At 39.3% G+C, this 27,087-nt stretch overlaps 1 protein-coding gene across 1 annotated transcript; it reads right to left on the bottom strand.

Annotated features, from left to right (window-relative positions):
* Nucleotides 1-332: 332 nt before the first annotated feature.
* On the bottom strand, nucleotides 333-21,937 carry LOC101852546 (serine palmitoyltransferase 1). The gene is made up of 15 exons (XM_005099522.3): nucleotides 21,792-21,937; nucleotides 18,475-18,579; nucleotides 17,698-17,801; nucleotides 15,850-15,943; nucleotides 13,102-13,174; nucleotides 12,461-12,593; nucleotides 11,817-11,946; nucleotides 11,315-11,404; nucleotides 10,672-10,875; nucleotides 8,205-8,301; nucleotides 7,475-7,529; nucleotides 6,484-6,601; nucleotides 5,551-5,624; nucleotides 4,662-4,766; nucleotides 333-4,277 (listed from the first exon to the last, which is right to left on the bottom strand). Exons 1-15 carry the CDS (start codon nucleotides 21,846-21,848, stop codon nucleotides 4,214-4,216), a joined length of 1,503 nt encoding a protein of 500 aa, XP_005099579.1. The 5' UTR covers nucleotides 21,849-21,937; the 3' UTR covers nucleotides 333-4,213.
* Nucleotides 21,938-27,087: the final 5,150 nt, after the last annotated feature.

The following is a 27,087-nucleotide window of genomic DNA, read 5'->3' on the forward strand; positions in this document are numbered from 1 at the left end:
GGGGGGGGGGCTGAGCTCTGTAGGTAACGATAGTAATATATCAGTCTGCTATAAGTAGTAGCAGTATTCTGACAGTAAGCTCAATAAAAGCCATATTATTTTTTTGCGTAAACAGTTGAGGATAATAGCACAACATCAACAAAAAATAAAAGTAGACCACCCCAGGGTTCGACTCAATCAGAAAATTTAAGGTAAATATGTACATCTGACTGCGCAGGGGAGAAAAGGGAAAAAAAGGATCAAGAAACAAACAACAAATACCATGGGTCTCTTACCCATCACATCTTTCAACCACTCGCATTACATTGGAGCAAAAAACAAAAGTCAGAATGTTTACAAACCTCTATGATGTTTTATTTGTTAAGAAAGATCAAACTCCATTTAGTACTTTTATTCATGCCAGTGACAAAAGCATCAAATTGACAAACCCTTCATCAACTGTTTGTCATCATTATCAAACACATCAGCCTGACACATAATGAGTAAACAACCCTAGCTGATATTGGACGTACAAAAAACGGTGAACAAAGTTTTAAAAATTGAACTACAACCACATTTCACACGAGAAGTTACAATTTCAATCACAGACTCTCGATTTCCCAAAACAAGATTTAGATTTTACTTCTACACAAGTCATGCAAGTGCTGAGAAAATTTGGAAAAATCTCGAAAACAAACGCTGACAGTAGCACAACACTTCCAACTTATCTTTGATGGAACGCTAACCCCAATTGAAATTATACTCTCCTCAAAAATCAAGGGAAAATATTTCATGTAGTAAACGAATGAAACAAATCACCTTAATCCCAATGCTGATCAGCACAACAATATGCTTGAAAGTAATGAAAGACAAATCAAAGCTAAAGATTGTCCTTCTTTGTAAAGTATTACTAAATCCCTGTGAATCATTAGCTTATTTTCTTTATTTCTGGGTCTCATAGGGCGATAACCAATAACACAATTAATTAGAGGTTACAAGTAGTCAAACCTCGTTACCTAGGGACGAGCACAAAGTTGGCGGTATTTCGGGGCTAGCGGTATAACGGGGTCCTCTTAAATAGCACTGACTGCCCATTGACTAGGGTAATGATTCTGTGACTACTGGATGAAGGACAATATAATATTGAGAGACGTTTACCCTAGCAGTCAAGCATGGTAGAGAGAAACTGGCCAATCTTGCCTTTCTACATCTATCTAGCACAATCACCATTTGCAAGGGAAATTCAACAAGCAACCACTTACATGTATAGCTCCAGCTGAACTTTACATAAATCAAAATTGAATATTTCTGCTGTATCGGAAGCTAGGCTATGTGTCAATGTTCCCCTGGACGTTTAATTTCTTTTAACCTGATGCCCGTCAGTCCTCCTGAGACCTGTCACGTGAACTTGAGTGTGAATCCTAAGAATACCTGGCGATGCCAAAAATTTTGCCAGCAAGCCAAGGTGGCACGGTTTCTTTGAAGTTTCACAGGGCGACTTTAGAAGGCACAAATATTATGTTTATATTGGCATTCCTTTTCATACATAGGCAAAACCCGGTGGTAAGAGAGGCTAGTGGTATAATGGGGGGGGGGGGGGGGGGGGGAGAAAGATTTAATGAGGTTTGTCTGTTTAAACCAAACAATATGCAACAAAATATTCCTCATCACAGAAAAGAGAAAACACTGTAAGAATGGCTTTCTCCACCTTTCCCCTCACATGCATGGAGGGGAGGTGTGGTCAGAGCATGAGCCCATGGGCAGCTGATTGATGTATGCTGGTGTTATAACAATAATTGATGAAAACAGAAATCATGAAATTGAAACTGTCATCAATGATATTTTTAAAAAAAACAACCTCTCATTGGTTCAAGAGCTGAGAGCATGCCAGAAGATGAAATTAAATAATTTTGATTAGTTCTTTACATTGAGCATGACTTTTTAACATAACAGTCTTTCTAGAGGCAAGGCCTGCAAGTTGCTATTTGCCTGTAATTCTAATGCAATGAAAAGCATGGACATCGTGGACAGAAATAAACCCATCACACATTCAAATATATGATCCTAGGGTCTCTGTTCAATCCGTAAAACAACCATCAGCCCTGTAAGGCCCTATCTCGTCATGCCGGCCACAAACAGAGTTACTCTTTTCCTTAAGTTCACATTGTTTTAGAACATCAGAACCTATATATGCTATTTCAGTTAGCTACACTACAAATAAGGAGATAGAGAAGAAAGAGCCACAGACAAATTACAAAAATGAAAAAGCCAAATGAGTATTACAATCAGCATTTCTCCAAATTTGGTTAAAAAAACACACAAAAAAACCTCTTTTCTTCAAAATAAAAACTTTTTATCTCATTTACTTTCTTGGACAAGCATATAACACTTCCTTAAATTTTCTATTGAATCAGCACATACACAGATCTCTATGTAAACACAGCAATCAGACTAGTCAACCATTCATCGAACGAACAAGGGACATTTATTATCAAAGAATTAACATAAACAGGTGGAAATTTTGTTATTCCATAGTAAGACAAGATGTGTATCATTCGACCCACATATGCAAATATTAATTCAATGAATTATATTCACCACCGGTGTGAGCACGGAGGATGTTAACTAACTTAACTGTGGGCTTTTGTTTCAGCACTTACAGCTGCCATAAAGGTGAATATTCAGAACCAATAGAAGGCATGTCAGTTAAGTACTGTAAAACATCTCTCACTGCTTTACATTTTTGTTAAGCAAGTAAATTTTTTTTCAAATTCTTTCCCAATCACCAGCATTCACAAAAGGCGGGCAAAACATTATGAAAAAGCAAAACCTGCACGATCTCCAATAAAATTAAATCAAAGCAACCAAAGAAAGACACAGACACTAGACATTACAACGACAAACACAAGACAAAATTATTAAAACTGCTGCAAATCCAACACACTAAAACCCGAATTAATCCAGAGCTTTGAACCAAGGACAAAAACAAGCTAGAAATACCATTTTCAGGTTCTCTTTCATTACAAGCTTGTGCCTTGTAGTATTTTCAAAGTAGCAGATTTAACAAAATAATAAAGTCAGTAAACTGTTCCAAATCAAACCGCTAAATTGTTCCTGTCCTGCACCACCATATATACAGATATTTATTCAGTACAAGCTACAGTATAAATGTATAAAAGCATTTTCCTTTAGCAAAACAATAGGCAGCAGGGCTAAATATACAAAGTACAGCCTAGGATTTAAAAAAAATAATTTACAAACTTTTCATTTAACAAAAACTTTCGGGAAAAAGTTAAAAAATCAGTAAAAATAACTTACATGGAAAAGCAGAATGCTATAAATTCAGGCAGAGTATCTGAGGTAAAATCTTTACACATTTACTTCTTCATCACATTAAGTTTCAAGACAAATTCAAGACAAAAAATGAAACAAAAGAAGCACAGAACCTCAACTTCATTGATTACAAAATTATTAGAAACAATCACAAAATACAAGTTCTTTGGGGGTAAGAAAAAAGTAGAAAAAGTATAGAACTATTTGAATGAGAACACTCAAATGATAAAGGAAGGGACTCTGCTGAAAGAAAAATCTTAACTTTATGTCTGAAAAAAGAAGAAAAAAACAGAAGCATTGTCAACATAATAAAGTGAAAATAACTTAATGAATATCTGCTCACATTCTCTCCAAACTTTTACGGCATGTTGGCAATTACACTTAAGTTGAGTGGAACAAAATCAGTTCCTAGAAATTAGCTTTAGGAATAATGCTGCACTCTTCAATGCATCTGCTTTAGAGTCAACAGCCCATGTGACAGGGGATAAACGTGAAAGATACAAAACCCTTTAAACAAAAGGGTTATCAGTACGTCATTGTCACTGCCTACCAAAGAAAAGTCTGATTTAATTTTGAAGTTAAGGGAAAAAAAAGAAGAAGAAAAAGTAAGAAAATACATTTCTAAAATGACTTTACTATTCTCATCACGCTGACTTCTATCTCTCTAACCCACAAATGTTTCACTGAAGGATAGAAAGAAATTGAAGAAAAAAAAGTAAATTTCAAATTCTAAAAAAACAGCTACACCAGTATGAAGGCATGAAAAATGAGCATCAAACCAAACAAAGTAAAAAGAAGTAACTGAAAAAGAGATGGGTAAAATTTTCAGGAAATGTTCATTATGCACGTAATATCAGCTGTATTCTCGCCTCAGACATCTAGGTCCAGGGATGATAACAGCTCAGCGAGAGGCAGCAAGGGCAGGCTGATGCTCCACAGAGTCCATAGCACTGGTCATATCCAATCTGAGAAAAGAAAGAGGACAGGAATGATGAAAAGATTTTCAAACAAAAATGTAAGAAAAAAACAAACACAACAAAAAAACAAAAAAATTGTTTACCCGCAAGGAACTTCTAATTCATAATGGTAACAACAATAAATCACAGGGCAAAGCTATCTATAATAAATTCCTCACAGCCCAGCCATTGTATTTGAGCAATGCCTGGGTCAAGGACACACACCAGTGAATGCTTTCACAATTACATTCCTTGACAATCTTTGTGAACTTGCAGTCACTACATGCCTCAATAGACCTAATCAATGACATTTTAAGACTGTGTTTAGATAAGTGTAAAGTTCAAAACTACTAGTACCAACATTTTCCTCCTACACGCCCACATAACACTTACTGAGAAGAGAGCTTCTGGAAAACCAGCTCAAAGGATTCGGAAAGAACTCGTATCACAGTATCAATTTCCGTGTCGGTCAGTTCACAGTTCACAGTCAGACGAATGCTGAAATATACACATGTATTACTATAGTACTTTAAAAAAAGAAGACACTTCATGTAGAGATGTTGTTGATCAACAGTAAACATCTCAACAGCACAATAACAAGTACATTTTCCTAGGAATTTATCCTGAACAAAAATAAAAGCAACACATATCAGGTATATGAAGCAAAACCTATTTTTCAAGATCATTAAAAAAAATGTGTACTACACTACAGCAAATCTTACTAAAAGGAACAGTTTAATAGACAGAAAGCAATTTTGACACCAGTGTGATTGTTATGATGGTAATGCTTTTGCCACTGTTCACTTTTAATTCCTGAACTGGGAAGTTGTTTCATCAAGTATTTCTGTCTATCTGCAGGAGAGGCTGAACCTCAATCAGCCCGGGTAGGCTCTGACAGGCAGGGTCAAAGTAGCCCGCCTCCCAATCTATCAAAATTTTTTCCATAGGGACGATGACCTTTCCGATCAGAACTTTAAGGACCAGATCAGGGTAACTTTCCTTTATCTTGACAGCCTTTAAATGGGCCTACATCAGTAAACGTAAAAGAGATTATGTAAGGAAATATGTGCAAGTCAAAAACACTCTTCAAGTCTCCTGTGTAACGTTAGTTTAATCAACTACTTGGACTGTTCAAAACCCTGATGAAATACAACATTACCACTGGAAAACATCTGGAATATAACAGGACAAGTGACCCCCCCCTCCTCCCAAAAGAAAAAAAAGCATGCCTCATGCATTGTTGCACGAGGAGTATCACAGGAAGAAGTTTTTTCAAACCCACCTTGGGGGCATCAAGGAGTGCTCCTCTGGTTCCAAGTAACGGGCAACAGTAAGAGCAACGCCAGAGCTCATCGCCTGAAGAGACATCAAATGTTGTACCCCTGAGATGCTAAGTTTGTTTGAGTTCAAGTGATAAAGTAATTCCATCAACAGTTAGAGCTTAGCAATGCCCATCGAAATAATAAAGGTTCTTACAAGCAGGGGGAAAGGCAAAATAAAAGCCATAAATGTTACCAAGTTCTGAATCAGATGAGCCAGCATAAAGACAGCCAATTCACTAAAGGCGAACTCCACAGTACTATTCACTCAAGCACATATGAACTTTATTGTAAGGGGGTGTGCATTTCTATGTTGTTGTTGTTGTTGTTGTTATCGATCCAGCAACAGCTGGCCTCTCGCCCTTCTGTCCAATGCCATGTAGTGTGCATTTCTATTGTTAGCACTGATTTTCAGCCAAGCTCATTAGCCAGAACAGCAGCCTCAGGTCTCAGTGTGAGAGGACTCGCTGTCTAGATCTGGCCCACTCATGACATGTTCAGATCCTGTGTCTTCAATGATGTCCCTTTCTTAACACCCTATATTCCCCATCTTACCCATAATTTTATAAAATGGCAAATGTAAGTCAAAAAGTGAAATTTGCTGCCTTTTTAACCCCTTCATTTCCTTAAGACGTACCTGGTATGTCACAAAAATACATAATTGTACGTCACGGAAGTTGGCAAAAGTTGCCGCTCCTGGTTGCCTATACGACATTACATCATGTACGTCACACTAATAATCTGGCTCTAATTCTTCTGAACTGAGTCTCCTCTTGCCCTCTTTTGTCCAGTCCTAATATTATGTTTCATGAAAAATAGTAGCAGCTACTGAGTCAAACTGAAAAAAAAACAACCCAGGACAATACAACTCTAAACGAGTGCACTGAGATTATCACCTCATCAACGACCATCTGAAGGGTTTGAAGGTCAAGGTCACGATCTTCTGCTGGTTCTGTTAGTTGAATGTGCTTGATGGGGGAAATGGGGATGCCAACAATGTTCACTCCAGAAATACTGCAACAAAATGGGGGGAATAAAAGGAAGCACAGGATTTTATACAAATATAATATGCATATCAAAAGAAAAGTCATAACTCGCCCGAGAAGAAAAACAAAGGACAGACAGGTCACGTCGGTAGCCTAGTGGTTAGGCAACCGAACTCGTAATCGTGAGATTGAGGGTTCCGGGGTTCGAGCCTCAGCTGGGTCTGACGTTGTGTCCTTGGGAAAGGCACATTACACGAACTTCCCACTTGGCTTGGTCCTATTGGAGACAGACGTTAAACTAGGAGGTCCCGCCCCTTAAATAACCTAAAAGTGTTGATAGGGGTGTTAAACCCATACCATTTCATTTTTCAAAGACAGACAAGAAAAGGTAAAATTAAAACATGGAGGTAAAGATCTTAAGCTTAATGACTCAATGAAATAGACGGCAGAGCATTCATTACAGCAACTAATTGTTAATAAGTTAACACCAACGATACAAAATTTCGGGCAGTGCGTCATTCCAAAGAAAAAAACGGTGACCTCAGAAGCATTAAGATGTCTAAATACTCGCTCTGAAGGAAAAAAATTAACAAGCAACAATTCTAAAAAGCCCTTCTTTAGTGCGCATTGTACCCCACTGTACCCATGTCAATAATTTGGCTAGATGTATTCTTACCACAGGTATATTATGCCAATTGCACCTAAACTTGAAGCCACGAACCTCAACATACGCTGACCAAACATAAGTAAACATTAAGCTTGCCAGAGACTGAGTGGCCATAGGAATTTGCCTCCTCAGCATTCTTTTACGAGGCAGTATAGGGCTTTCCCTGTACAAACGGTAAAATTATCAGTAGATATTCAGTAAAATGCAGGGATCAAAACATCCGTCAATACTCACTTTTCCAGTTTTGCATGCAGTTTCTCGCTGGCTTCTCTCAGGTCCACCAACATGCCTGAACAAAAAAATATCAAAAACAGTCAGTCCCCACAGCAAATAAGAGTACATGTACAAAACTGAAGACAACATCTAGACATGTGCATTCCTTGCAGTGAATGAGGAAAGAAGAGTAGGTTTAACAATTTAGCTCCTGGGGATTTGTCCTGGTGCATGAACCAAAATCATGAAAAAAGGCAGTGCTCTATTAATCCTTTTACTGATCAAACATAACTCTTTTTGCTTACTTCAGCGTAGGAACTATGAATATCAGAAACAGTTGTAAATGGAACTAGGTAATTTAGCAAGAGAAGATAAGTTCCTGCTAATACCTTACCTCGAAATTAAGGAGTCTCTAATACAGCATCAGGATAAATATCCTACAACCACTAATGCTTAGAGCGCTGTTACAGCTTTTTGTCACTTTTGTTTTTCAAACTACTTACTTACCAAGTTTGCTCTCAATAAACATACACCGAAAAACATAAGTGCTCCATCAATTTCCGACCCACGTCCCCTTTATATCATGCTGCAAACTGTCTCAACAATTTTATCTGTATTACCTGTCCTGGGCAACAACGTCATTGCACAGCGGACAGGTCCATAAGTGCTCAGTTCCCCCAAGCACCAAAGCCTGCAAGGTATCAATACAATTTTATCTTAATTTAGGAAACATTATAGAGCCACAACTTACTTGGTTTCTCCTGTAACATCTTCAGTGACTGAATGGCTGATGACGCCAGCATGGGGGGCTGAGAGGCTGAGAAACAGTATCCCAGACCAGACAAACGCTGATAGAGAGAAATAACAACTGCCATCAGTAAAGTTTTAGTGTTAGTAAGTGTTTTATAGCACTTGCAACACAATAAGCTCATATAAGTGCCGAAGATTAGAAGTTTTACAAGAGAGTAAGTAACAAACACAAAAAAGAAGGAGGAGAGATAAGGACGATAGATGTTTGATAGGAAAGAATAAGCAAACCACACCAGAGCACCCGCCAACCACCCACTGTCATCAGTAAAGAATATGCACCTCCTTTCACAGACAGCACAACACAGAGACAGATATCAAAATAACAACCAGAAGAGAATATACGCACTCTTACAAGGATTACTTGGCATTTTGAGCTTTCAGAACAGACTGAGGCACCTTGGTGAACTAAAATACAAAAGAAGAGTAGTTATAACAAAATGAGGTTTCCCACGCCAACAGTACAACGATTGTCTCACCCATATAACATGATGTATATGTGTGTGTGCCTAAAGAAAGGTACCAAAAGTCGCCATAGACTATTTTGAGCTACAGGCTGAAAACGACCAAAAAAAACCCCAACTTTTTTTTACTAAAACGTGTTTCCATTAAAAAATGATAGTTCCTCCATTTTTTAATAATGTGTCTAAAGGTTTTTTTTTATTGATTTGACTTATAAATATTTTATTTTGAATAATTTTGAGACGAGGGTATTTTTTAAAGAGATAATGAAAACTGCTTTTAGAAGGTGTTAAAATTTATTCTTGAAGCATGTTTTCTCTTCCCCGTTATGTTTACCAATGAATTCTAATCATAATTTGATGTCGACTAAATGCCAAATTGGAAATTAATTTTCCATGAATAAATACATTAGAAAGAAATGAATCTTTTTTTTTTCAAGTTTGTATGCGTCCCAAATTTAAAAGCTGATTTTCTCAAAATAAATCTTTATACCCTACCTCACAAAAAGTGCAATATTTCAAAAACTACTTGAGAATCTCAAAAATTAAAAAACCCAGTGTTCAGGTGGAAAAAGTTCATCATTCAGCTTTCTATTTCACACACAGCACCTTTACTCAAAAATACACCAAAAATTTGTTGTCTTCGTTTGTTTTAGTAGAGGTTTTACGGCGCTCGCAACTGTATAAGGTTATATGAGCGCCAGAAGATTAGAGGTGATACAAGAGAGTAAAAAACATTAAAAAAAGAAGGAGGAGAGATAAGGACGATAGATGTTCGATAGGAAAGAAGGAGCAAACCCCACCAGAGCACCCACCAACTACCCACATTTGTTGTCTTTAATTCACCCACTGCCGTACCCTCAGAAAAAACATACTCCATTACCACAACTCCTTGGTTTCAATTTCCTATTTCTGTTCCAGCATGTTGGTTCAGGCACTCATCAGTTTTTGAGGACATGGATAATATTGGCATAATCTTAACTGACTGACTACGGTTCCGGTCACCGGTACCAGACCAACAGTCAGTCCACTGATACAGATCCCAGACGAGATGGACTTTGCAGTTTTATTCCGAAAATTGTGCTCCCGTCACATCAACGGAAACGGACTCCAGTGCTAGTTTTACTACTTCTTTCGTTTTGCGTCCAGTTTGGTGGAAATTGCATGGTAAGTTTTTAAGCAATTGAAGGTGAAGGACAATCACCTCAGCTAAAGTTCAACTGACCGGAATTGGCGTTATGTTTTGTCGATATTCACGTCGAAGTAACAGTCAAAGAAACAGGCATTCCTTGGATATAGAGTCAAAAGTGCTCTGCAGTAAATGAGTTAAGTAGAACTTTTTTTGAGATTCAAAGTGACAACTGCAACAGTTCATCAGGGAGTCTAAAAACAAGTACGAGAAACAAACCGCATTACGGCATTCACAAACAGCCCACACTGATTTAACATAACATTTTAATTTTTCCTTTTACATCAACCTGTCCACCAAAAATCCTAGTCTTGGGCAGAAGCATGAGAAAATTATGTGACATTATGTTCGCAAATGTTAGACTTAAGCAGCATTTGTCACTCAAGGGCATTCATGAAATACAATATTAGATCTATTGCTTCCAGCACGGCCGCAAACTATTGATTTTGATTTTTAAGACGGAGAGATTAGTTATTTTTTAATAAATCACGAACTCACATAAGGCCACATTCATTATTAATTACTGGGTTGACTCGCAGGCCAGACTAAAATTGCTTTCAACTATATCTGGCTTGCAGGCAGTCTACCCTTCATCAACACAGACAATCCTCCCTTCTGATTCCAAGGATAAGATGAAAATGTGTACGAGCTAGACAGAAGCACATCAACAGGAAATTTGCGATTTCATGCCAGTAAAAAGCTAGGGAGACAGAGACAGCACAGGGTATTGTAAACAAAAAGCCACAAAAACAACAGAATACCTGGTGGTCAATGATAAACTTTTTCCCACAGCAGAAGCCACCAACAGATCCGATAGCATTCTCCAGAGAACAGGAGATCATGTCAATCTGGTCGGGTGAGATGTCGAAGTGTTCGGTTACCCCACGGCCAGTGGCCCCAAGTACACCAAATGACATGGTCTCCTCCAGAAAGATGCGAACCTTGTACTTCCATTTCAGCTCCACCTGAAAACCAGATTGAAACGAATTAATAAAGACAAAACCATGGAAAAGTTAACATGACCAGTAGTATAAATGTTCCAATATTTGAGTATCCACATCGAAAATTATATTATAATGAAAAATTTATAATTCTAAAGCAGCTTCATTGTTGTCATAATTTATCTGTGAACACTGTCAAAACAGTCTTATTTCTACTACTTTACATGTAACTCTATAGACCATACAGGGAGTTGCAGGGGTGCCAACTATACATAAAAGCCAGTTAAACAGAGATGTATTCATTGTATCTTTTGTATGTTGTTTCTGAGACTCCGAATGCAACTATTTGTGCTTTCTTGTGCGACCTGTACCCTTGCAGTTAGCAGTTTAGCTGATCGTGCAATACACGTAAGTGCACACAACTTTGTAAACATCAAATACTATCTCAACATAGAGAACTCACCAGTTTTGGCAAAGGACAAATGTCGCCACTGTTCAAATAAAGACCTTCCACCAAAATGAAGCGACGAGTCACCTTGGCCTTTTTCGGGTTCTGTGAATACAATGTATTTGCAGTTGTTCAACAAACGGAAACAGACTTATCAGAAATAGAATTTATAGGCTGCAAACATAATGATGTGAAATCTTACACATCTCAATTGTCACATTTAGATTACTTAGGAGGAGGGCTGCTTCAACCCTGCCAGTCAGCGTCAACCTTGAGCTGTGTAAGCACACAAATAGAAATGTGTGTTTTCATGTCATTTACAAATAAGTTGAACACAACCAATGAAAACAGAATCCCATATGGGTTCTTCCATGAGCAAAAAAAAAACCAAACAGAGGGCTCTGATTTTATCTTTGTGCTTGACAGGTCTATTGAATTGACAATGTCCAACTTTAGCTTTTCCTGAGATATATTCGAGGCAGGATTACAAAGGCAACAACAAAGAAAATCAGCTCACCTTCTTGTCTGCTTTGCTCTGCTCAATGAGCAAAGACTCGAGATGATCCATGTCATTGTGTCTGAACCAGCGTACGTGACTTCGGGAGGCCACCAGGCCCTTCTGTATTGCAAAGCACACACTCTCGTCTCTACAACAAACGGATACATTAAGGTAACAATTGGATGGTCCTCACATATATAGAAATATCTAAATGTGCACTAAGATTTTAGGCTAAATAAAAAGTGCAAGGATCAAATGCCTATAAACAAAGCGGGCCATCAATAAATATTCAGTCTGTACTGGTTATTTTTTTAAAACATGGATTCTTACTACACAGTTAAAAATAACCAATAGAACACTTCAGTAACTTGCTGCAAGGACACAGACAGAAAGAAATAATTACAATTTTAAGAATGAAAACACAAAAAAATATTTCAGTTTGGTAGCATCAGACGACCTCAGTGTTTTCTTGTCGTATCCCCCATTTTTTACAGTGAAAATGTGACTTCTTCTTCAGCCCACTCTTTGTAATGAACTATTTTCACTGTTTAAAAAAATGGAGATACGACAAAAAAGCACCGAGGTCGTGATCTGATCAATGATATAATGAACTTGATTCCCATAATTACTGTAACTAAATGTGGAACCACTCAGATACTGACGCAAAAATGAGATCTCCTCGCTTGGAGTAGGCAGGAATAGCACTGGCAATACATGCAAATCCATATGAGTACAAAATCGCCTCCTCACAGTTCATAAACTTGGACAGTTTGTCTTCCAACTCCAGGTGCACATCTGGTGGAGAAAAAAAAAAAGGGGGGGAGGCGCAAGGATGGTTACTAACTACAATTTCAAAAGCAAAGGACAACATCAGCACAACAAGATAGACCATTAATCTGAATTTAACTAGTAGACCTACTAAACACAAATGTATGTCATTTCCAAGGTGGGGAACTTCACCAAATGGTAGGAGGGTAGAAAAGTAGAGAAGAAGAAAGAGATGTTTCCATACCAAAGGAAACACCACACATGTACACCTGAGCTGTGTACTTAAGCCTATTATTAAACTACAACAGGGCATATTAGCAGCATCTGAGGAGACACGAAATTTAAAACATCAATCTTTATTCAGCACTCTTTGATTTTCTGCCATGAGATTGGCCTCATTAGCCACAAGAGGCACAATCACAAGATATAACATGTAGGCAATTACAACTCATACACCATAGCGACATGCTTTCAGTTTTATTAGCCTTCATGAACCAGGAGAAGAAAAAGCGTAAAATATCATAAAGAACCTTACCCATGGTGCCATAAAATCCTCTTGGCCCACACGATCCAACCCCATAAACACGTAGGGCCTTCACAGCATCTTCCTGTAACAAAATTGGAGAATTTTCAACACACACAAAAAACACCAAACAATAGCTTTCTAAAAGGGAAGCAGGAGGGCCAATGGTAAAAGAGAAGAGAGACAATATACCATAGTAATTATCACAAATTTTCATTTGAGCATAGATATTCTATGTGCAATATTACAACTAGGCGGGGAGGGAATTTACATTTTCTGCTGGTATGGAATGAATCTATTTTTTTTATCATCCGATTCACAGAGGGGTTGGAGAGCTGCTGACATAAATATCGCTGAAAGCAATCATTTATTCATCACACCCTTCCCTTCCCTACAAGTATTCTGAGCAAAGTAAAATAGAAAAGAAGGAGAGAAAGGAATACCATGGAGTCAGGTGCACCAAAATCCAACAGTGTTATGCAAAGGAAGTTCCAAAACCCTTGACAAACTACTACTGTAACAAATGCAGAAATACAATCAGACCTGTACTGAGCACAAAAGATTACTAAGAAAATGTCATAATAATGATGATATTATTAATAACTAACAAACGGCATCTAGACAATGCAGTGCAAACTGCCAATTAAAAGGCGATCAAACATGAATATACTGATTTGATCTTTACTATCCATGCTGTGTCGTGTATCTATTCCCATTTCAATCAGACCGGAGTTGAGCACAAAAGAAATGGAGCGGAGAAAAAATGTTATAATCATTACAATACCAATAACAAATGGCATTTAGGAATGCATTGAAAACAGCCAATTAACAGGCTATCAACTACGAACACCATCAGCACTCTGTTGGAACCTTGTATACTCGAATGTTAAAATTTTACAGGAGAGACCAAAAGACTATCTAACATTGTTAACATCAACACCTAGGCAATCAAATTTTGTCAATGTATTGTGATGGGTCTTACACAAAGTCCTACAAAGAAGTATGTGTTTTACCCGAGCGCATCATTAAGCAATCTCAACTGAGTTAGCGACAAAACATCCTTTGTTTGGTGAGGTTCTCTGTCTCAAGCGCTGCTCCGTTGAACCTCGCTAAAGTGTTTGTGAAGTTAGAAAAATGCATCAAGTGGCTTACAGTTGCTCTAATCTAACCTTACTGCTTTTGGGTTGTCTTTAAATGCTCTGGGTCATTTTATATAATGTCCCGATGCCAGTTAGTGAGCTATTATGAGTTTTGGATGGGTGAAAATTTTTTGGTGCCTTAACACATCGAGTGAAATCGATAAAGTAAGTGACCACACGGAGGAAGATAACAAGATCCAGGTGTTGTTTGCCGTTCGGTTTTTAGTTTTAGAAGAGGTTATACAGCGCCCGCAACTGCATAAGGTCATATGAGCGCCAGAAGATTAGAGGTGTTACAAGAGAGTAACAAACATAAAAAAGAAGGGGAGATAAGGACAATAGATGTTTGATAAGAAAGAAGGAGCAAACCACACCAGAGCACCCGCCAACCATCCACCCGGTTCGGTCTGGATAGTTGTTGGATAATCCAGAGTCCCCAGCATAGAGGTCGCAAATCTTGACTGGGTTATCAGAACAGCCACCATATCAACATGCACATCTCTACACAGACTCGCAATCACTAATAAAGTACTTTACAGCAGGTGTGACCACAGTCAAAACCAAAGTGGAGGACAACTTGTGGATTGCAATATGTCGCTGCTGCGAAATATATGGCCATATCCACATACAATGGATACCGGGCCACTGTAGCAATATTTATGGCAACAATAGGGCTGATGCACTGGCCAGCCAAGGCGGTCAACTGGACCAAGCAAATGTAGAAATAGATCTTTGTTGAGGATATGCATTATGCGATATGTTATCGCAAACGAAAGGAACCGCACTTGAGTTCATCATTCTGTTGGAGAAAGGGTAAAACCACCACCAGAGCAGACAAGGAGAAAGGTCTCTCCAGAATACAAAGGAGAATATTGTCGCGATAACGGTGCAACACAAAAAAGTCCTACCCTACAGTCATACCTGCGTAGGATAGACTCAACCCCAGACGACTTGTGCCCGAGATGTGGTGTCAGTCCTGATGACTTAAGACACAAATTATTTGAATGCCTGCAAAGGGACCTGTACCGCAAACCACTACTGCAAGGTAATACCCGGCCCGAACCAGATGTGCTATGGACCAAACCCAAAGAGTTTGTCACATATATCTCACTGCATGTGGCAGGCTGCTGCCCTCCAGAGAAGGCCAGCTACAGAAGAAGAAAAAGATAGCAAGATTCACTAACCCTCGTGGCATGACCGGTGCTCTGACAGAACCTCCCTATATCGCGTCAGCAAAGTTCAACAGATTACATATATGTCCTTGTGTTCGAGAATGAAATTCAGGCAGAATTTAAAGTGCGTTTTCCGATATTTGTAGCTTGAGTCTGGATTAAAATTTATACACACTGTATAGCAAGGAATCAAGAATTCTTTGGTGAAAAAATTTTTTTTCCACAAAATTTCAAGTTAGCACGGTTCCATCAAAGCACTAACAATAAACAGATTTTACTGTCCATGCTGTGTACCTATTCCCATCAGAGCAACGAGAGGAAAATGTATATAGTATATAGAGAGTCATTCTGAAAACAAGGAAATAAGACAGTGGAAGTATTTTAATTGTAAGGCTAATCATACTGCAAATTCCAGGTCGATCTATGCTGTGACAGGTCTTTAAACTCACCTCAATTTCCTTTTTGCCATTCATCCCAAGGAAATTAAATATGGCCATGTTGAGGCACGATTTTCCATTGACTTTGATGTATTTTCCATTTTGGCTGAAATGGTAAAAAAAAAGTGAAAAACATTATAAACTTGAAATTGAATTACAAAAACAGAAAAAATTTCAACCTTTTTCTTTGAAAACATTTAGAAACAATTTTCAAACTCTTTGAGCCACCTCAAAAAGCAAACAACTTTTTTCATCTACAAAAAAACAAAACAAAAAAGAAAACAACAACTAAAATTTAAATCCTCTGGTTCCTTTGGAAATGCAGTCACAGTAAAATCAACCGAAGTCAAGAGACACATATGATGCAACATAGATTCCAAATGTGGTCCAATTCTTTATGAACGGTGAATCAACACAATAACCGCCACACTGTGACAGGGACAGAACACGATATTAGCACGACTGGACAGAAGTATAAGGAGTAGACGAAACCAGGATGTGAAAAAACTAAATGCTCCACAACCTATAAACAAACAACAACAACAAAGTCATATTGAACAAGCAAAGCGCAACCCTCTCAAGAGTCAAGAGTCTGATAGTATTTAAATTTGGGTAAAAGTGAAGTATAACCCCTTTGTATTAACCCTCATCCTGCGGGAGCCGGGTTTATGTAGCCCGATAAGCCTATTTCGGCACCTCGCCTGTGTTCTGGTCCCGAATCAGAGTAGTCCCCGGCTCAGCGCGCATCCTCTAACGTGTAATTCGGGTCCAGAGTCGGATCTCCATTCACGCAGGTCAAGTGTGTGTGCTCCAGTCTGCTTGAGTTTGTGTGCGTTTGAGGCCTTCTTCTAGAACCGCCTGCGTTGGTTCGTAATCGAGGCATACGTCTCATTCAAAACATGCCAAGTTGGTAGCTCTAGATGTTCAGTCAATGAAATTATAGAAAAAATTGACCCGCTTAGACATGAGGAGCTCGAAAGGATAGTCAGGAAACAAGACTTCCATTTTTCTATACAAAATATTTCAAATGAGCTTGATTTTGTATGAAATGATACTACCTGATAAAAAAATAAGCTTGTTTGATAGTTTTGAATACCATTGTGCAGGTACAAAGAACAATTTGAGTGTAAAACATTCGGAAATTGACCTAAATTATCCCCTTTCGAACCTCAGGTCATTCATAACAACAAGAGCGTCGAGAAAGGTTATTCGAATGGGCGTAACTACTCGTAATGTCTTATCAGCTTGTGAGAGGGGGTTATTCATGTGTTTGTAACACTTTATAAATAGAAAGCTATGAAAGATAGAGCGTTATTTTCATCCTCGGTTAACACACTCCCACGGTATTCATGGCGAAAACACATGTTTCCCGGCGCGCGCGCTGTACACCAAAAGTACACACTGAGTGACCCCGGCGGCCTGCCCGGCACGTCCGACGTAATCGGTTGCTGATAAGATACGCATCTGAGCACAGACGCAGGATAAGAGTTAAAGCATCACCAAAATCATTGTTCAGTTTCCTTCCTGTTCCTGTTAGACATAGCTGCAAGTCCACTGTTTTTTAGTTTTAGTAAGTGTTTTACGGTACTTTTAGTTTTAGCAAGTGTTTTACGGCACTTGCAAAACAATAAGGTCATGTAAGTGCCGAAGATTAAAGGTGTTACAAGAGAGTAACAAACACAAATAAAAGGAGCAGAGATAAGGACGATAGATGTTTGATAGAAAAGAAGAAGCAAACCACACCAGAGCACCTGCCAACCACCCACAAGTCTACTGTGACGCGAGAGATTATGCACTAGCAGTTCGAAATGAAGAGGGGGTGTGGGCTATGTTAAACTTTACTTTCAACTAGTAATTTACCCTTCTATACAGTATTTCTCCATGGCTCTCAAAGCTGGGTGGTCGTCCGGTACGTCCGGCGCCAGTGGTTCCGGCTCCCACTCCTCCACCAGAATGTCCTTCTCCTGGGGACGTCACAGCAAACAAATTGATTAGGAGAAACAGAACTTTTTATAAAAAGATTCAGTGAAAAATAAGTACAATGATTTTAAATCTCTTGACAGACTATGATGTGAATCATCGACAAGTTCACCGATTACTCATTTTCCTTTTTCAAAGCACACACTTGAAATGTATGACATTGAATTTCCAAACTTATTACATCTGTAACAATAGAAAACTTTTATATGTGCTTTTGATACCTGAATTCATCAAGTCAGCAAGTATTCCTACTGCTTACTTTTACATGTTGTTGTTGTTGTTTTCAAATCCTTTTAGCTGCGAGCATTTCGCTCTTGGCAGCGCAATGCCTCCCTCAAGTAACCACATGTCCTTGTCATTTGGTCAGCGCCAGAGTATACTTTTACATATATATAAGAACAATGTATGCTGAATCAACATTTAAAAAATCTCCATCAGGACATAATTTTAATTAGCTGCTTATGATTGCCAGTATTCATTTAATAATCATAAATCTGGCTCCCTAAAAATCGTACTATTAATGTAATATCACCTTTTCAAGAGTATATCCATGGTTCAAAGCAGTAAGTACAGAAATTATTTCATTGAAACCACCAACACAATTTCTAATTCCGTGAAAATCTTTGCACAAAACAAAAATTGTCTTCCACTGCTCACCTTTTCTGTAAGAACTGCTTTTTCAGGAGAAAAACTCGAAGCCAAGTAGATCTTGACAATGAGCACAATCAGAGTCACTTCAAATATGACATGATACATAGGAGCCTGTAGAAATAAAAATGAAACTGGCTCACAACATGCAAACAGTATTAGCATCAGATCAGCATCTTAATTCAATCTTTGTCACAATTACTAAACCTTACCTGACCTCACAATAAATGGCAGTTTGCAAATGTTAGACCACATTTCAGTTCTGTTTTTCCACACTCGATGCATCACAATTCAGAAAAGGTTTAGAGTCTCGTTCAAGGTGAAGATTATAACACTTTTGGGCCATTCCATGAGAAGTGACACACATAATGCTGGAAGGTTAACCTGTGCAGTTATAGTGAGCCATTAATTGTTAAAGGATGGTTGCACCTAATCAAAAAAAAAGTAAAGAAAGCCTCTTTCACTCTCAAAATATTTTCAGTAGATCATGTGACATGTGTCACTTTTCTTATGGCCCTTTTCCACTTTCAGCATCACAGCTGTACAAGAAACATTAAATTTGCAGTATTGGACCTGTTTCACTTGGATATCAAACCATGTTTTTAAAATGATTTTTGGAGTGATTTGAATGAATTTGACCATCATAATCATTGCAAATCAACCTTACCTAAATGTGAACAAATAAGGGGGCAAAACCTCTCCCCCTCCCGCACCTTGAACATAGATCAGAATGGTTTTGATTTTGAGGGTTAAATTCTTCCAAATCAAGCCAATTTATGCGAAAATCTCTCATTTATTCACTTATTCATTACACTCCGGGGAACAAACCCGCCTGAAACTCCCAGTTTAAAAGTTATCTAGCAGCGTATCTCTCGCTTTCTTTCAGAAAAACATATATGTCACTATGTCATTCACTATTCAGACAACGGGGGTGTGATGAATCAGATTATAGTATTCGGACCCCACTTCTTTCTGACTTTCGTACTTAGACCCCCGTTGTCCGGGTTCCTGCTGGAGCCTGTATCAGTCTGGCTCTCCTAGTCCAGTGCACGTGCGCCAAGCATCATCCGTGTGATGACCGTGTGTGTGCGTTAGTCTGCTTGAGTTTGTGTGCGTTTATGGCTTACTTGTAGAATGTAGAACTGCCTACGCTGGTTCATAACCGAGGAGTACAGCTCATTCAAAACACATCAAGTTGGTAGCTCTAGATGTTCGTCCAATGAAATTATAACAAATTGGCCCACTTTGACATGAGGAGCTCAGACAGCTCTGTGTAAGATTTGCATCTCGGCACCGACGCAGAACATGAGTTTTAAGTAAGTCTAGTCGATTAAGAATCTAGATCTAGGCGCCTACATATTCATAATACTAGAATCTAGGAAGTGACTATCCTCACCCGGAGTGATAAGATCGACCTCTCACCCCGGGTGATACTTGCCAGTGTCGGCTATTCTCACCCACTGTGAAAGAAGACCTGTTTTTCCTAATTTCGGAATACTGTCTATCGGTGTGGATGATCAAATTTGACAAAAGCAAAGAAAAAAATGACATTATAGCACAAAAGCAAGCTAATTTGACCATCAGCAAAGATGCTATGGCTATTTCACTTTTCTAATCAAGCCGAACTACGCGGGTCGCCTTTTTGTTTTGCCCGCAAGTTCTCGCAAGATCTACTCCTCCTCTCTGGCTCTCTCTCTCTCTCCGTGTCTTTCTGAATACTGTCTACCAGTGTGGACGATCAAATTGACCAAAACAAACTCTCTCTCTCTCTCTCTCACTGCCCACAGACGAAACTGCACGCTTTTCAAGAGCGCTGGAATGTTTGTTCACGACACAGAATTCTACACCTCTGTTATTTATCACAGTGTAGAATTCAGTGGTTCACTGTGAATGCTACACTGGTATTCCTAGACTATAACATATCACGGTGAACGCTTTATTCGGACTCGAGTCCCTATAATATTTTTTCATATCCAGACTCGAGTCCGAATTTTAAACAATTCTTATTCGGACTCCAGTTCAAATATGAAAAAATGTTATTCGGACACGGGTCCCAAAAAAAGGAAGTGTCTTCGCTCTATAGAGATCTAAAGTTCAGTGCTTCCAATTTTCCGCCATTTTTTAGTTTCTCCCACACCTTATCTGCCGACCCAATGCCCGCCGCCTCAGTGATACGCCCCCCCCCCCACCCCCCATGTTTCCCACTTTCTTTGTTGTAGAAAAAGGTAAAATTTAAGATTAGCAGACCACCTGGCACCTGCACATTATGAGCTGTGTAAAAAAAAAAAAAGACCGATTCGTTCAAATACACACAAGCCTGTGTCATCTCGATTGTCTACCAAGAAAAAGTTGTGTTGCTGTGAAGAGCCGAGCATACGGCAACTTTTGATTCCATAGACAAGCGCACAATTCAATATAATGTAGATCTAGATCTACATCAAGACTAGCTTATTATTGTAATATTAGTTAATAATAATGATCAGTTGCCGGGGGATAAAAGACTGACGCGGGTATGCCACGTTCAACACCCGGACCGATAGTGCCCCCCCCCCTCCCCGACACGCACACATAGCCACACGTGTGCAGGCCGCCCATCTGACCCCGACACACGCTAACGAGCCATCTTTAATTGCTTCTGGTGCCTCTTGACAAATAAACATTTATTAGAAGCGCTCTAACTTTTCAGGCCGGCCTCAAGTTCATCATAAGATAAAAACTCGGCTCCTGCACAAAACGCCATTTTGCCCTAAGTGATCCCGGTCTCAACCCAGCCTGAGGCAAGTCACGAGTGAGGCAGGACAGGAAGCCGGAGTCACGAGTCACAGGAAGTCGGAAGTGATGTTATGCTGGACAAGAATCAGTCCGAATAACATTTTTTTTTCATATTCGGACTCGAGTCCGAATAGTCACAAGTAAAGTCTGGAAGGACTTCCTACCATAACGAGCGACCACAACTGCCCCAACAAACAGAATTAGGAGGAGACCGCCAATTTTATCCCTCTCTATTCCACTGACCACTCTGTCTCATTGTGGCAACGGAAGTCCTCCCCCAAGTCTAAAAGGAGACTAAATTTATTCTTTAAAAGTAGATCTTAACTTAAAGTAGATTAGATCTAGACTCTAGATCTAGATATCTAGATAGATCTCTAGTCTTAGGCCTAAATAATCAAGAATTCTTGCTAGATTGCTAGAAATCTAGAATCCAGTCGGCCATAGTTTGACATTAGTTGACGGAAGGCCAGGGCCAGGACCTACAAACAAACATCCGTACATTTCCAAGATGAATCTAAACAGGGATTCCTCTAAACAAATCAAATCTTTATTACCTGTAATACTCCTTGTATCAAATCATACATGTCCCATGTCGCAGGTATGATCGCCATTTTGAGTAAGTGTAGTATCAATGAAAAATGAAAATACCGAGTTGTGGAATGGCAAAGGCCCAGCCCAGTGTGACACTGTGTTGCCAACTACTTGGTTCCTTATTTCAAGGAGAGCGTCGCCAAGGGAGATAATTCATTGCATAACAATACTAAACATCAAAATTTGAGCCACCGCCCACTTTTTAATGGCCCTGTTTGTTTAACGTCAATATAAAGTATAATTAATAATATTATATATATGTATATATTTATATATAGATCTACATGTCAATAATATAAAATTAATTCTTTGTCAATAAATTCATCAATAGTTATGTTCTTGGGATCAATACCAACTTTAATGCTATTGAAATGCAACTGAGAACCGATTTCACGTTGGTGAGAGTCATTTATTTTGTTTGTTGTTTTTGTTTTGTTTTGTTTATTTTATTTTTTTTATTTTAGGTCTAATAATTGCATAGGCCAACAATAGAGACGCATATTGCATGACCATGATTTCAGTATTTTCAGTCGATCTAACCAAAATGAGAACAATAAGGATATATTGCAGAGATCACAGCCTTTTGAAGAGGGAATTCGGAACCACAGTACATGTAGTTCTAGACCTAGTCTCAAGATAAAGGAAAGTTTGGCAAGATTGCTTTTGCATACTTTACACGAAAAGATACAAGGCGTGATGCAAAAAGATGCAAACAAATAGATCTTATCCGAATAATCACTACAAACAAACGACATGTTCTATCATGCGAGAATCAAATTACATATATCAGTGAAAAAGGATTTAAAACCACAGAAACTATGGGTCAGTAGTGTGGCAAACGCATTTGTTTCTTGTGATGTACGGTTACTATACGTTACAGTGAATTTCTAGAGATGTTTAATTGCTGTGAGAATTCTCAACCGCTAGCATGAGGTTCCCCAGGCCATTCCACTCAAATCCCCGTTTTTTGTTGGGGTTTTTTGTGGGGTTTTTTTTTTTCAAATTTGTCATTGAAACGCAACATCTTTTACCAAAGCCTGGAAATCGAATTTTCGAGGACAGCTAAAGTAAAAACTGGTGCTCCATTAGCTGCACATACCGACTTCCCGAAAGATGGAGGACTTAATAAGTCTGGTGGTTTCTGATTTGGAGAACGCTAGAATTTGGTTCAGGTTCCAGAGGGTATAAGTACTTGGGGATGGACTTAGATTCGGACAGGATCCAAAAGAGATGGGATACAGCTGGATAGAGGTGAAGACTATAGCCCAGGAGAAGTAGGAGGGGAGCTCTGCTTGGTATAATACCCCGGCATGGGGTGAGAAGGGATGATGATCTGCCAAGGATCCAACAGCAAATTGAACTCTCTCTGTGTCTCTCTCTCTCTCTCTGTCTCTCTCTCTCTCTCTGTCTGTCTGTCTGTCTGTCTGTCTGTCTCTCTCTCTCTCTCTCTCTCTCTCTCTCTCTCTCTCTCTCTCTCTCTCTCGGCGTGTATTTCAAAGTGTTGATCAAGATTCTAGTTTTATTTTATCTTGAACTTGAAAAAGTTTTCAGCTGGAAAATGCATGTACACGCATTTTCAGTTTCAGTGCGACGCTCCGTGACTGCGAGAGCTAGATCTACATGGGGAAGAACGCTTTGCATGTGGAGCTGTAAAAGTGGCCAGCCTAAAAGGAGACAGCAAAATAAAATAAATATATTATAGATTTCCCTACGGGGTGGTGTGTGGGCGCTCTGGTGTGGTTTGCACCCTCCTTCCTATCAAACACTTATCGGCGTAATTATCTCTCTCCTCTTTAAATTGTATAGTACTCTTTAATCTTCGGTACTTATATGACTTCTAAGTTGCTGGTGCCGCATAAAACTCTTATCTTTTATACTAAGATTTTCAAAATATTTAGAACAAAAAATCGCAGTGTGTCAAAAGCATCCCAAATAACGCATTGCAAGCTTAGATCTACCTACGAGAGCGACCACTACTTTATCGTAATTCAAACCAACGCATTTCATTATTTGTTGCTGACCAGCTTTAATTTAAATCAATAATGACCGACATTCCCAATACATATGTTTCTTTCAATATAGATCGTTTTTGTTGTTCATGCTGTTCTGTATCAAGTGACTGCGTTCGCTGTGTGTGTGTGTGTGTGTGTGTGTGTGTGTGTGTGTGTGTGTGTGTGCGTGCGTGCGTGCGAACGTGCGTGCGTGCGCGCGTGCGTGCGAGTGAGTGAAATTTGTTATTACAATATATCGCTGTGAAAATATGAAATAGTGTAGGTTCCGATTAGTTCATTTAACAGGCGGAATCTCCCATTTTAAAAAAAAGTCCATCTCCAAATGATTAAGGGACTGAGCCAAATAGGACATTCGTGCAAAGTGCCTTTTCCCAAGGACACAACATCGGACCGAGCTGAGGCTCGAACCCCCGAACCCGCAATCTTACGATTACGGGTAATGATTTAAACATAGGCCAATTATTTTATTCTTTAACAAGTTTGACTTCACACATTTTAAGAGCGCGTAGCTCAAAAACTACAGATTCAATTACTTTGAAATTTTTACACGTCACGCAAGCTCATTGTCGTTCTTGAACTCTACTCACTAGGGTGCACTGATCTATCATTTTGTCTGACGATGTCATTCACGTGGTTTTGATATTTTGTCAAATACTGTGGAAATGTGTGGGTAACTTTAAAAACAAAAACTGCACACGCAAAGTTGGACTCCTTCCAAATTTTTCGCCAAATTAAAAAAGTTGCCTATCTTTCTTTATCGATTCACCATGCTTCGCCTGAATGAATTAGACAAAAATCACACCGTCGAAATGCTTCAGGTGGGCACTCCGCTTTCGTTAGTCGCGAGAAGGTTCAACGTTAACAGCACACTGTGTATGCCACACGGGATCACACGGCAACGATAGGCTCCCAAAAGGACAGACCCAAGCGAGTAGGACACAGAAAGACAAAACGGAGGATGGACGCAACCACCCTAACGCAACGCTTGAGAAATCAATTTCAACCGGCAAACAAAGACCCAGGATGAGTCAAAAAGACTTAGAAATGACAGTCCGATATTTCTCATGACATTTCTTATTCGTTTAAAAGAGGGAAACCTTCGTGCTAGGGGCCCAGTTTGTCGCATAAACTGCAGCACAGACTTCGCTGGGCACAGCATCGCGTGTGATGGCCAAGGCAATATCAACCAAGTTCTCGAGTCCAATGTACTTTTATTTCAAAATCAAGCCCAATGACAAGTATTCATGCATGATAATGCACCTGCTCATAAGGCTGCTGTGACAAATCAATTTATCAAAACTAAGAACATTCCTCTCCTGCACCCATGACCACCACATTCACCAAATTTCAATCCGATTGAGCACTTGCGGGACATTTTGATCGCCCCATTCGTGCCAGACCACGCCGGCCACGTACCCTTGCTCAGATAGATCAATCCTTAATCCAAGAGTGGAATATTATCCCCCAATAGACAATACCTCGATTCACCCCGTTCATGCATCGACGATGTGAAGATGGGACAACGCCAGATGTCATCACACGTAACTGAAGTGAAAGCTGTCCCTTTTCATTTAGACCCCCGACAACTATATATGAGTTCAAAATTGAAGAGTAAAAATATTCTTAACTTTGTATTTCACTTCCACGTGTTTTCCTCGCAGTAAAATGAAAGCACTGTCTTATTTGAAATTTTCAGAGAGATTCGATAAGTATTAATCAAGATATTGCCTTTAATATGAGGTGTGAAGTTAAAAATGTTAAAGAGTTATATGAACAAATTCAGAACTGAACAATCTCTTTGCTATGAGCATGCGAGACAGTATTGAATTTGTGTAAATATTATAAGTAAGTCTGCATTATGTGCCTGCTCTTATGCGCGAATGCTGCATCTATTTTAATGCAATTAATTATAGGCTACTAATATGTCTTGTAAAGTGCATTGAGCATTGTAAATTGTGGAAATGTACTACAGTAGTACCGTAGTAGTCTCCGCCTAAGATCTCACCGCTTACAATCCTGGTTCTCTTGTTAAGATTCTGCTGTTTTAAGAAAACATATTTTTTTGCTTCACATAAGTCAGCCTCTAAGATTCCACACTGAAAGATGTCGCATTTAAGTTTTGTTTTAAGCTCCTTGGTTTGGGATAATAAATTATGGGAAAAAAACCTCGGACGGGCGCAACTGATCTTCAACCAAGCAGTAACATTTGCGATCATTGTACTGCCCGTTGCGTCACAGATCATCCACTCGTGAATAATAATAATGATCACATCTCCGTTGTAACGGTAGGCTACAATGTTTGTCCCAGACGAGATCACACAAACGTATGAACTCGTAGACGTGTTTGTTTTCCTCAATTACTATCGCACTCGCATCTGAGCTCTCCACCTAAACTTACACCACAAAAGCTGGGCCAGTAGGGCCTTATAACTTATTATAAGTCAAGGTCAGGCGGGATCACATCGAATTGTGAACTCTTCGCTGCTTCTGTTTTCCTGACCACTGCAGCAGTTGTCTCTGCATTCCAGTTTAAAAAAAAATTTTTTTTTTTTGGTAAGTGTTTTACGGCGCTCGCAACTGCATAGGTCATATGAGCGCGCGGGACACACCAAACATTTTCACTTGACAGGAAATTTTGAATTTAACCGGGTGGCGGCCGAAGCCTACTCTTACCGATTTTGGACCACCAAGGGATCTTTAACGTGCGCCAAGATTTTTCACTCTTGTCCGAGAAGGCTAGGTGTAGATCCTTCCTACCAGAAGATCAGGGGTGTGGCTGAAAGACAGCAGTAAGAAGCGGCCAGGTAGTTGTAGTAGAAAGGCTGCAGAAAGTCAGGAGCCCAGTGGATGGGGCAAAGGAGGTGAGGGGGTGGGGAAAGAAAGTGGAGACGAAAGCAGACGACAGAATATTGCAAGAGACGAGGAAAAAAGGTGAAAGGAGACAATTTTAGAGAAGAAAAATTTTCAGTCGCTACTCAGATTCGAACCCAGGACCCTTGAATGAGAGGCGAACACCTTAACCTCTAGGCCATGAGAGCACCCCATCCAAATTTGCTATAGACAGACTGAATTTTAATCGGTGCGGTCACATCGCAATGGTGTGTTACCAGAGGCTGGGGAACTCAGACTCAGAGATAGCAAGCTATAAATTTTGAGCAGGTAAATAGGAGGAATCATGAGATCGGCGTATATCTCGAGACAACAATTTTATAATTGAAAATTGCATGCCACATGCCACTGTGATTGG

The sequence above is a fragment of the Aplysia californica genome, unplaced genomic scaffold (assembly GCF_000002075.1).
Source record: "Aplysia californica isolate F4 #8 unplaced genomic scaffold, AplCal3.0 scaffold00216, whole genome shotgun sequence".
NCBI classification, from domain to species: domain Eukaryota; kingdom Metazoa; phylum Mollusca; class Gastropoda; order Aplysiida; family Aplysiidae; genus Aplysia; species Aplysia californica.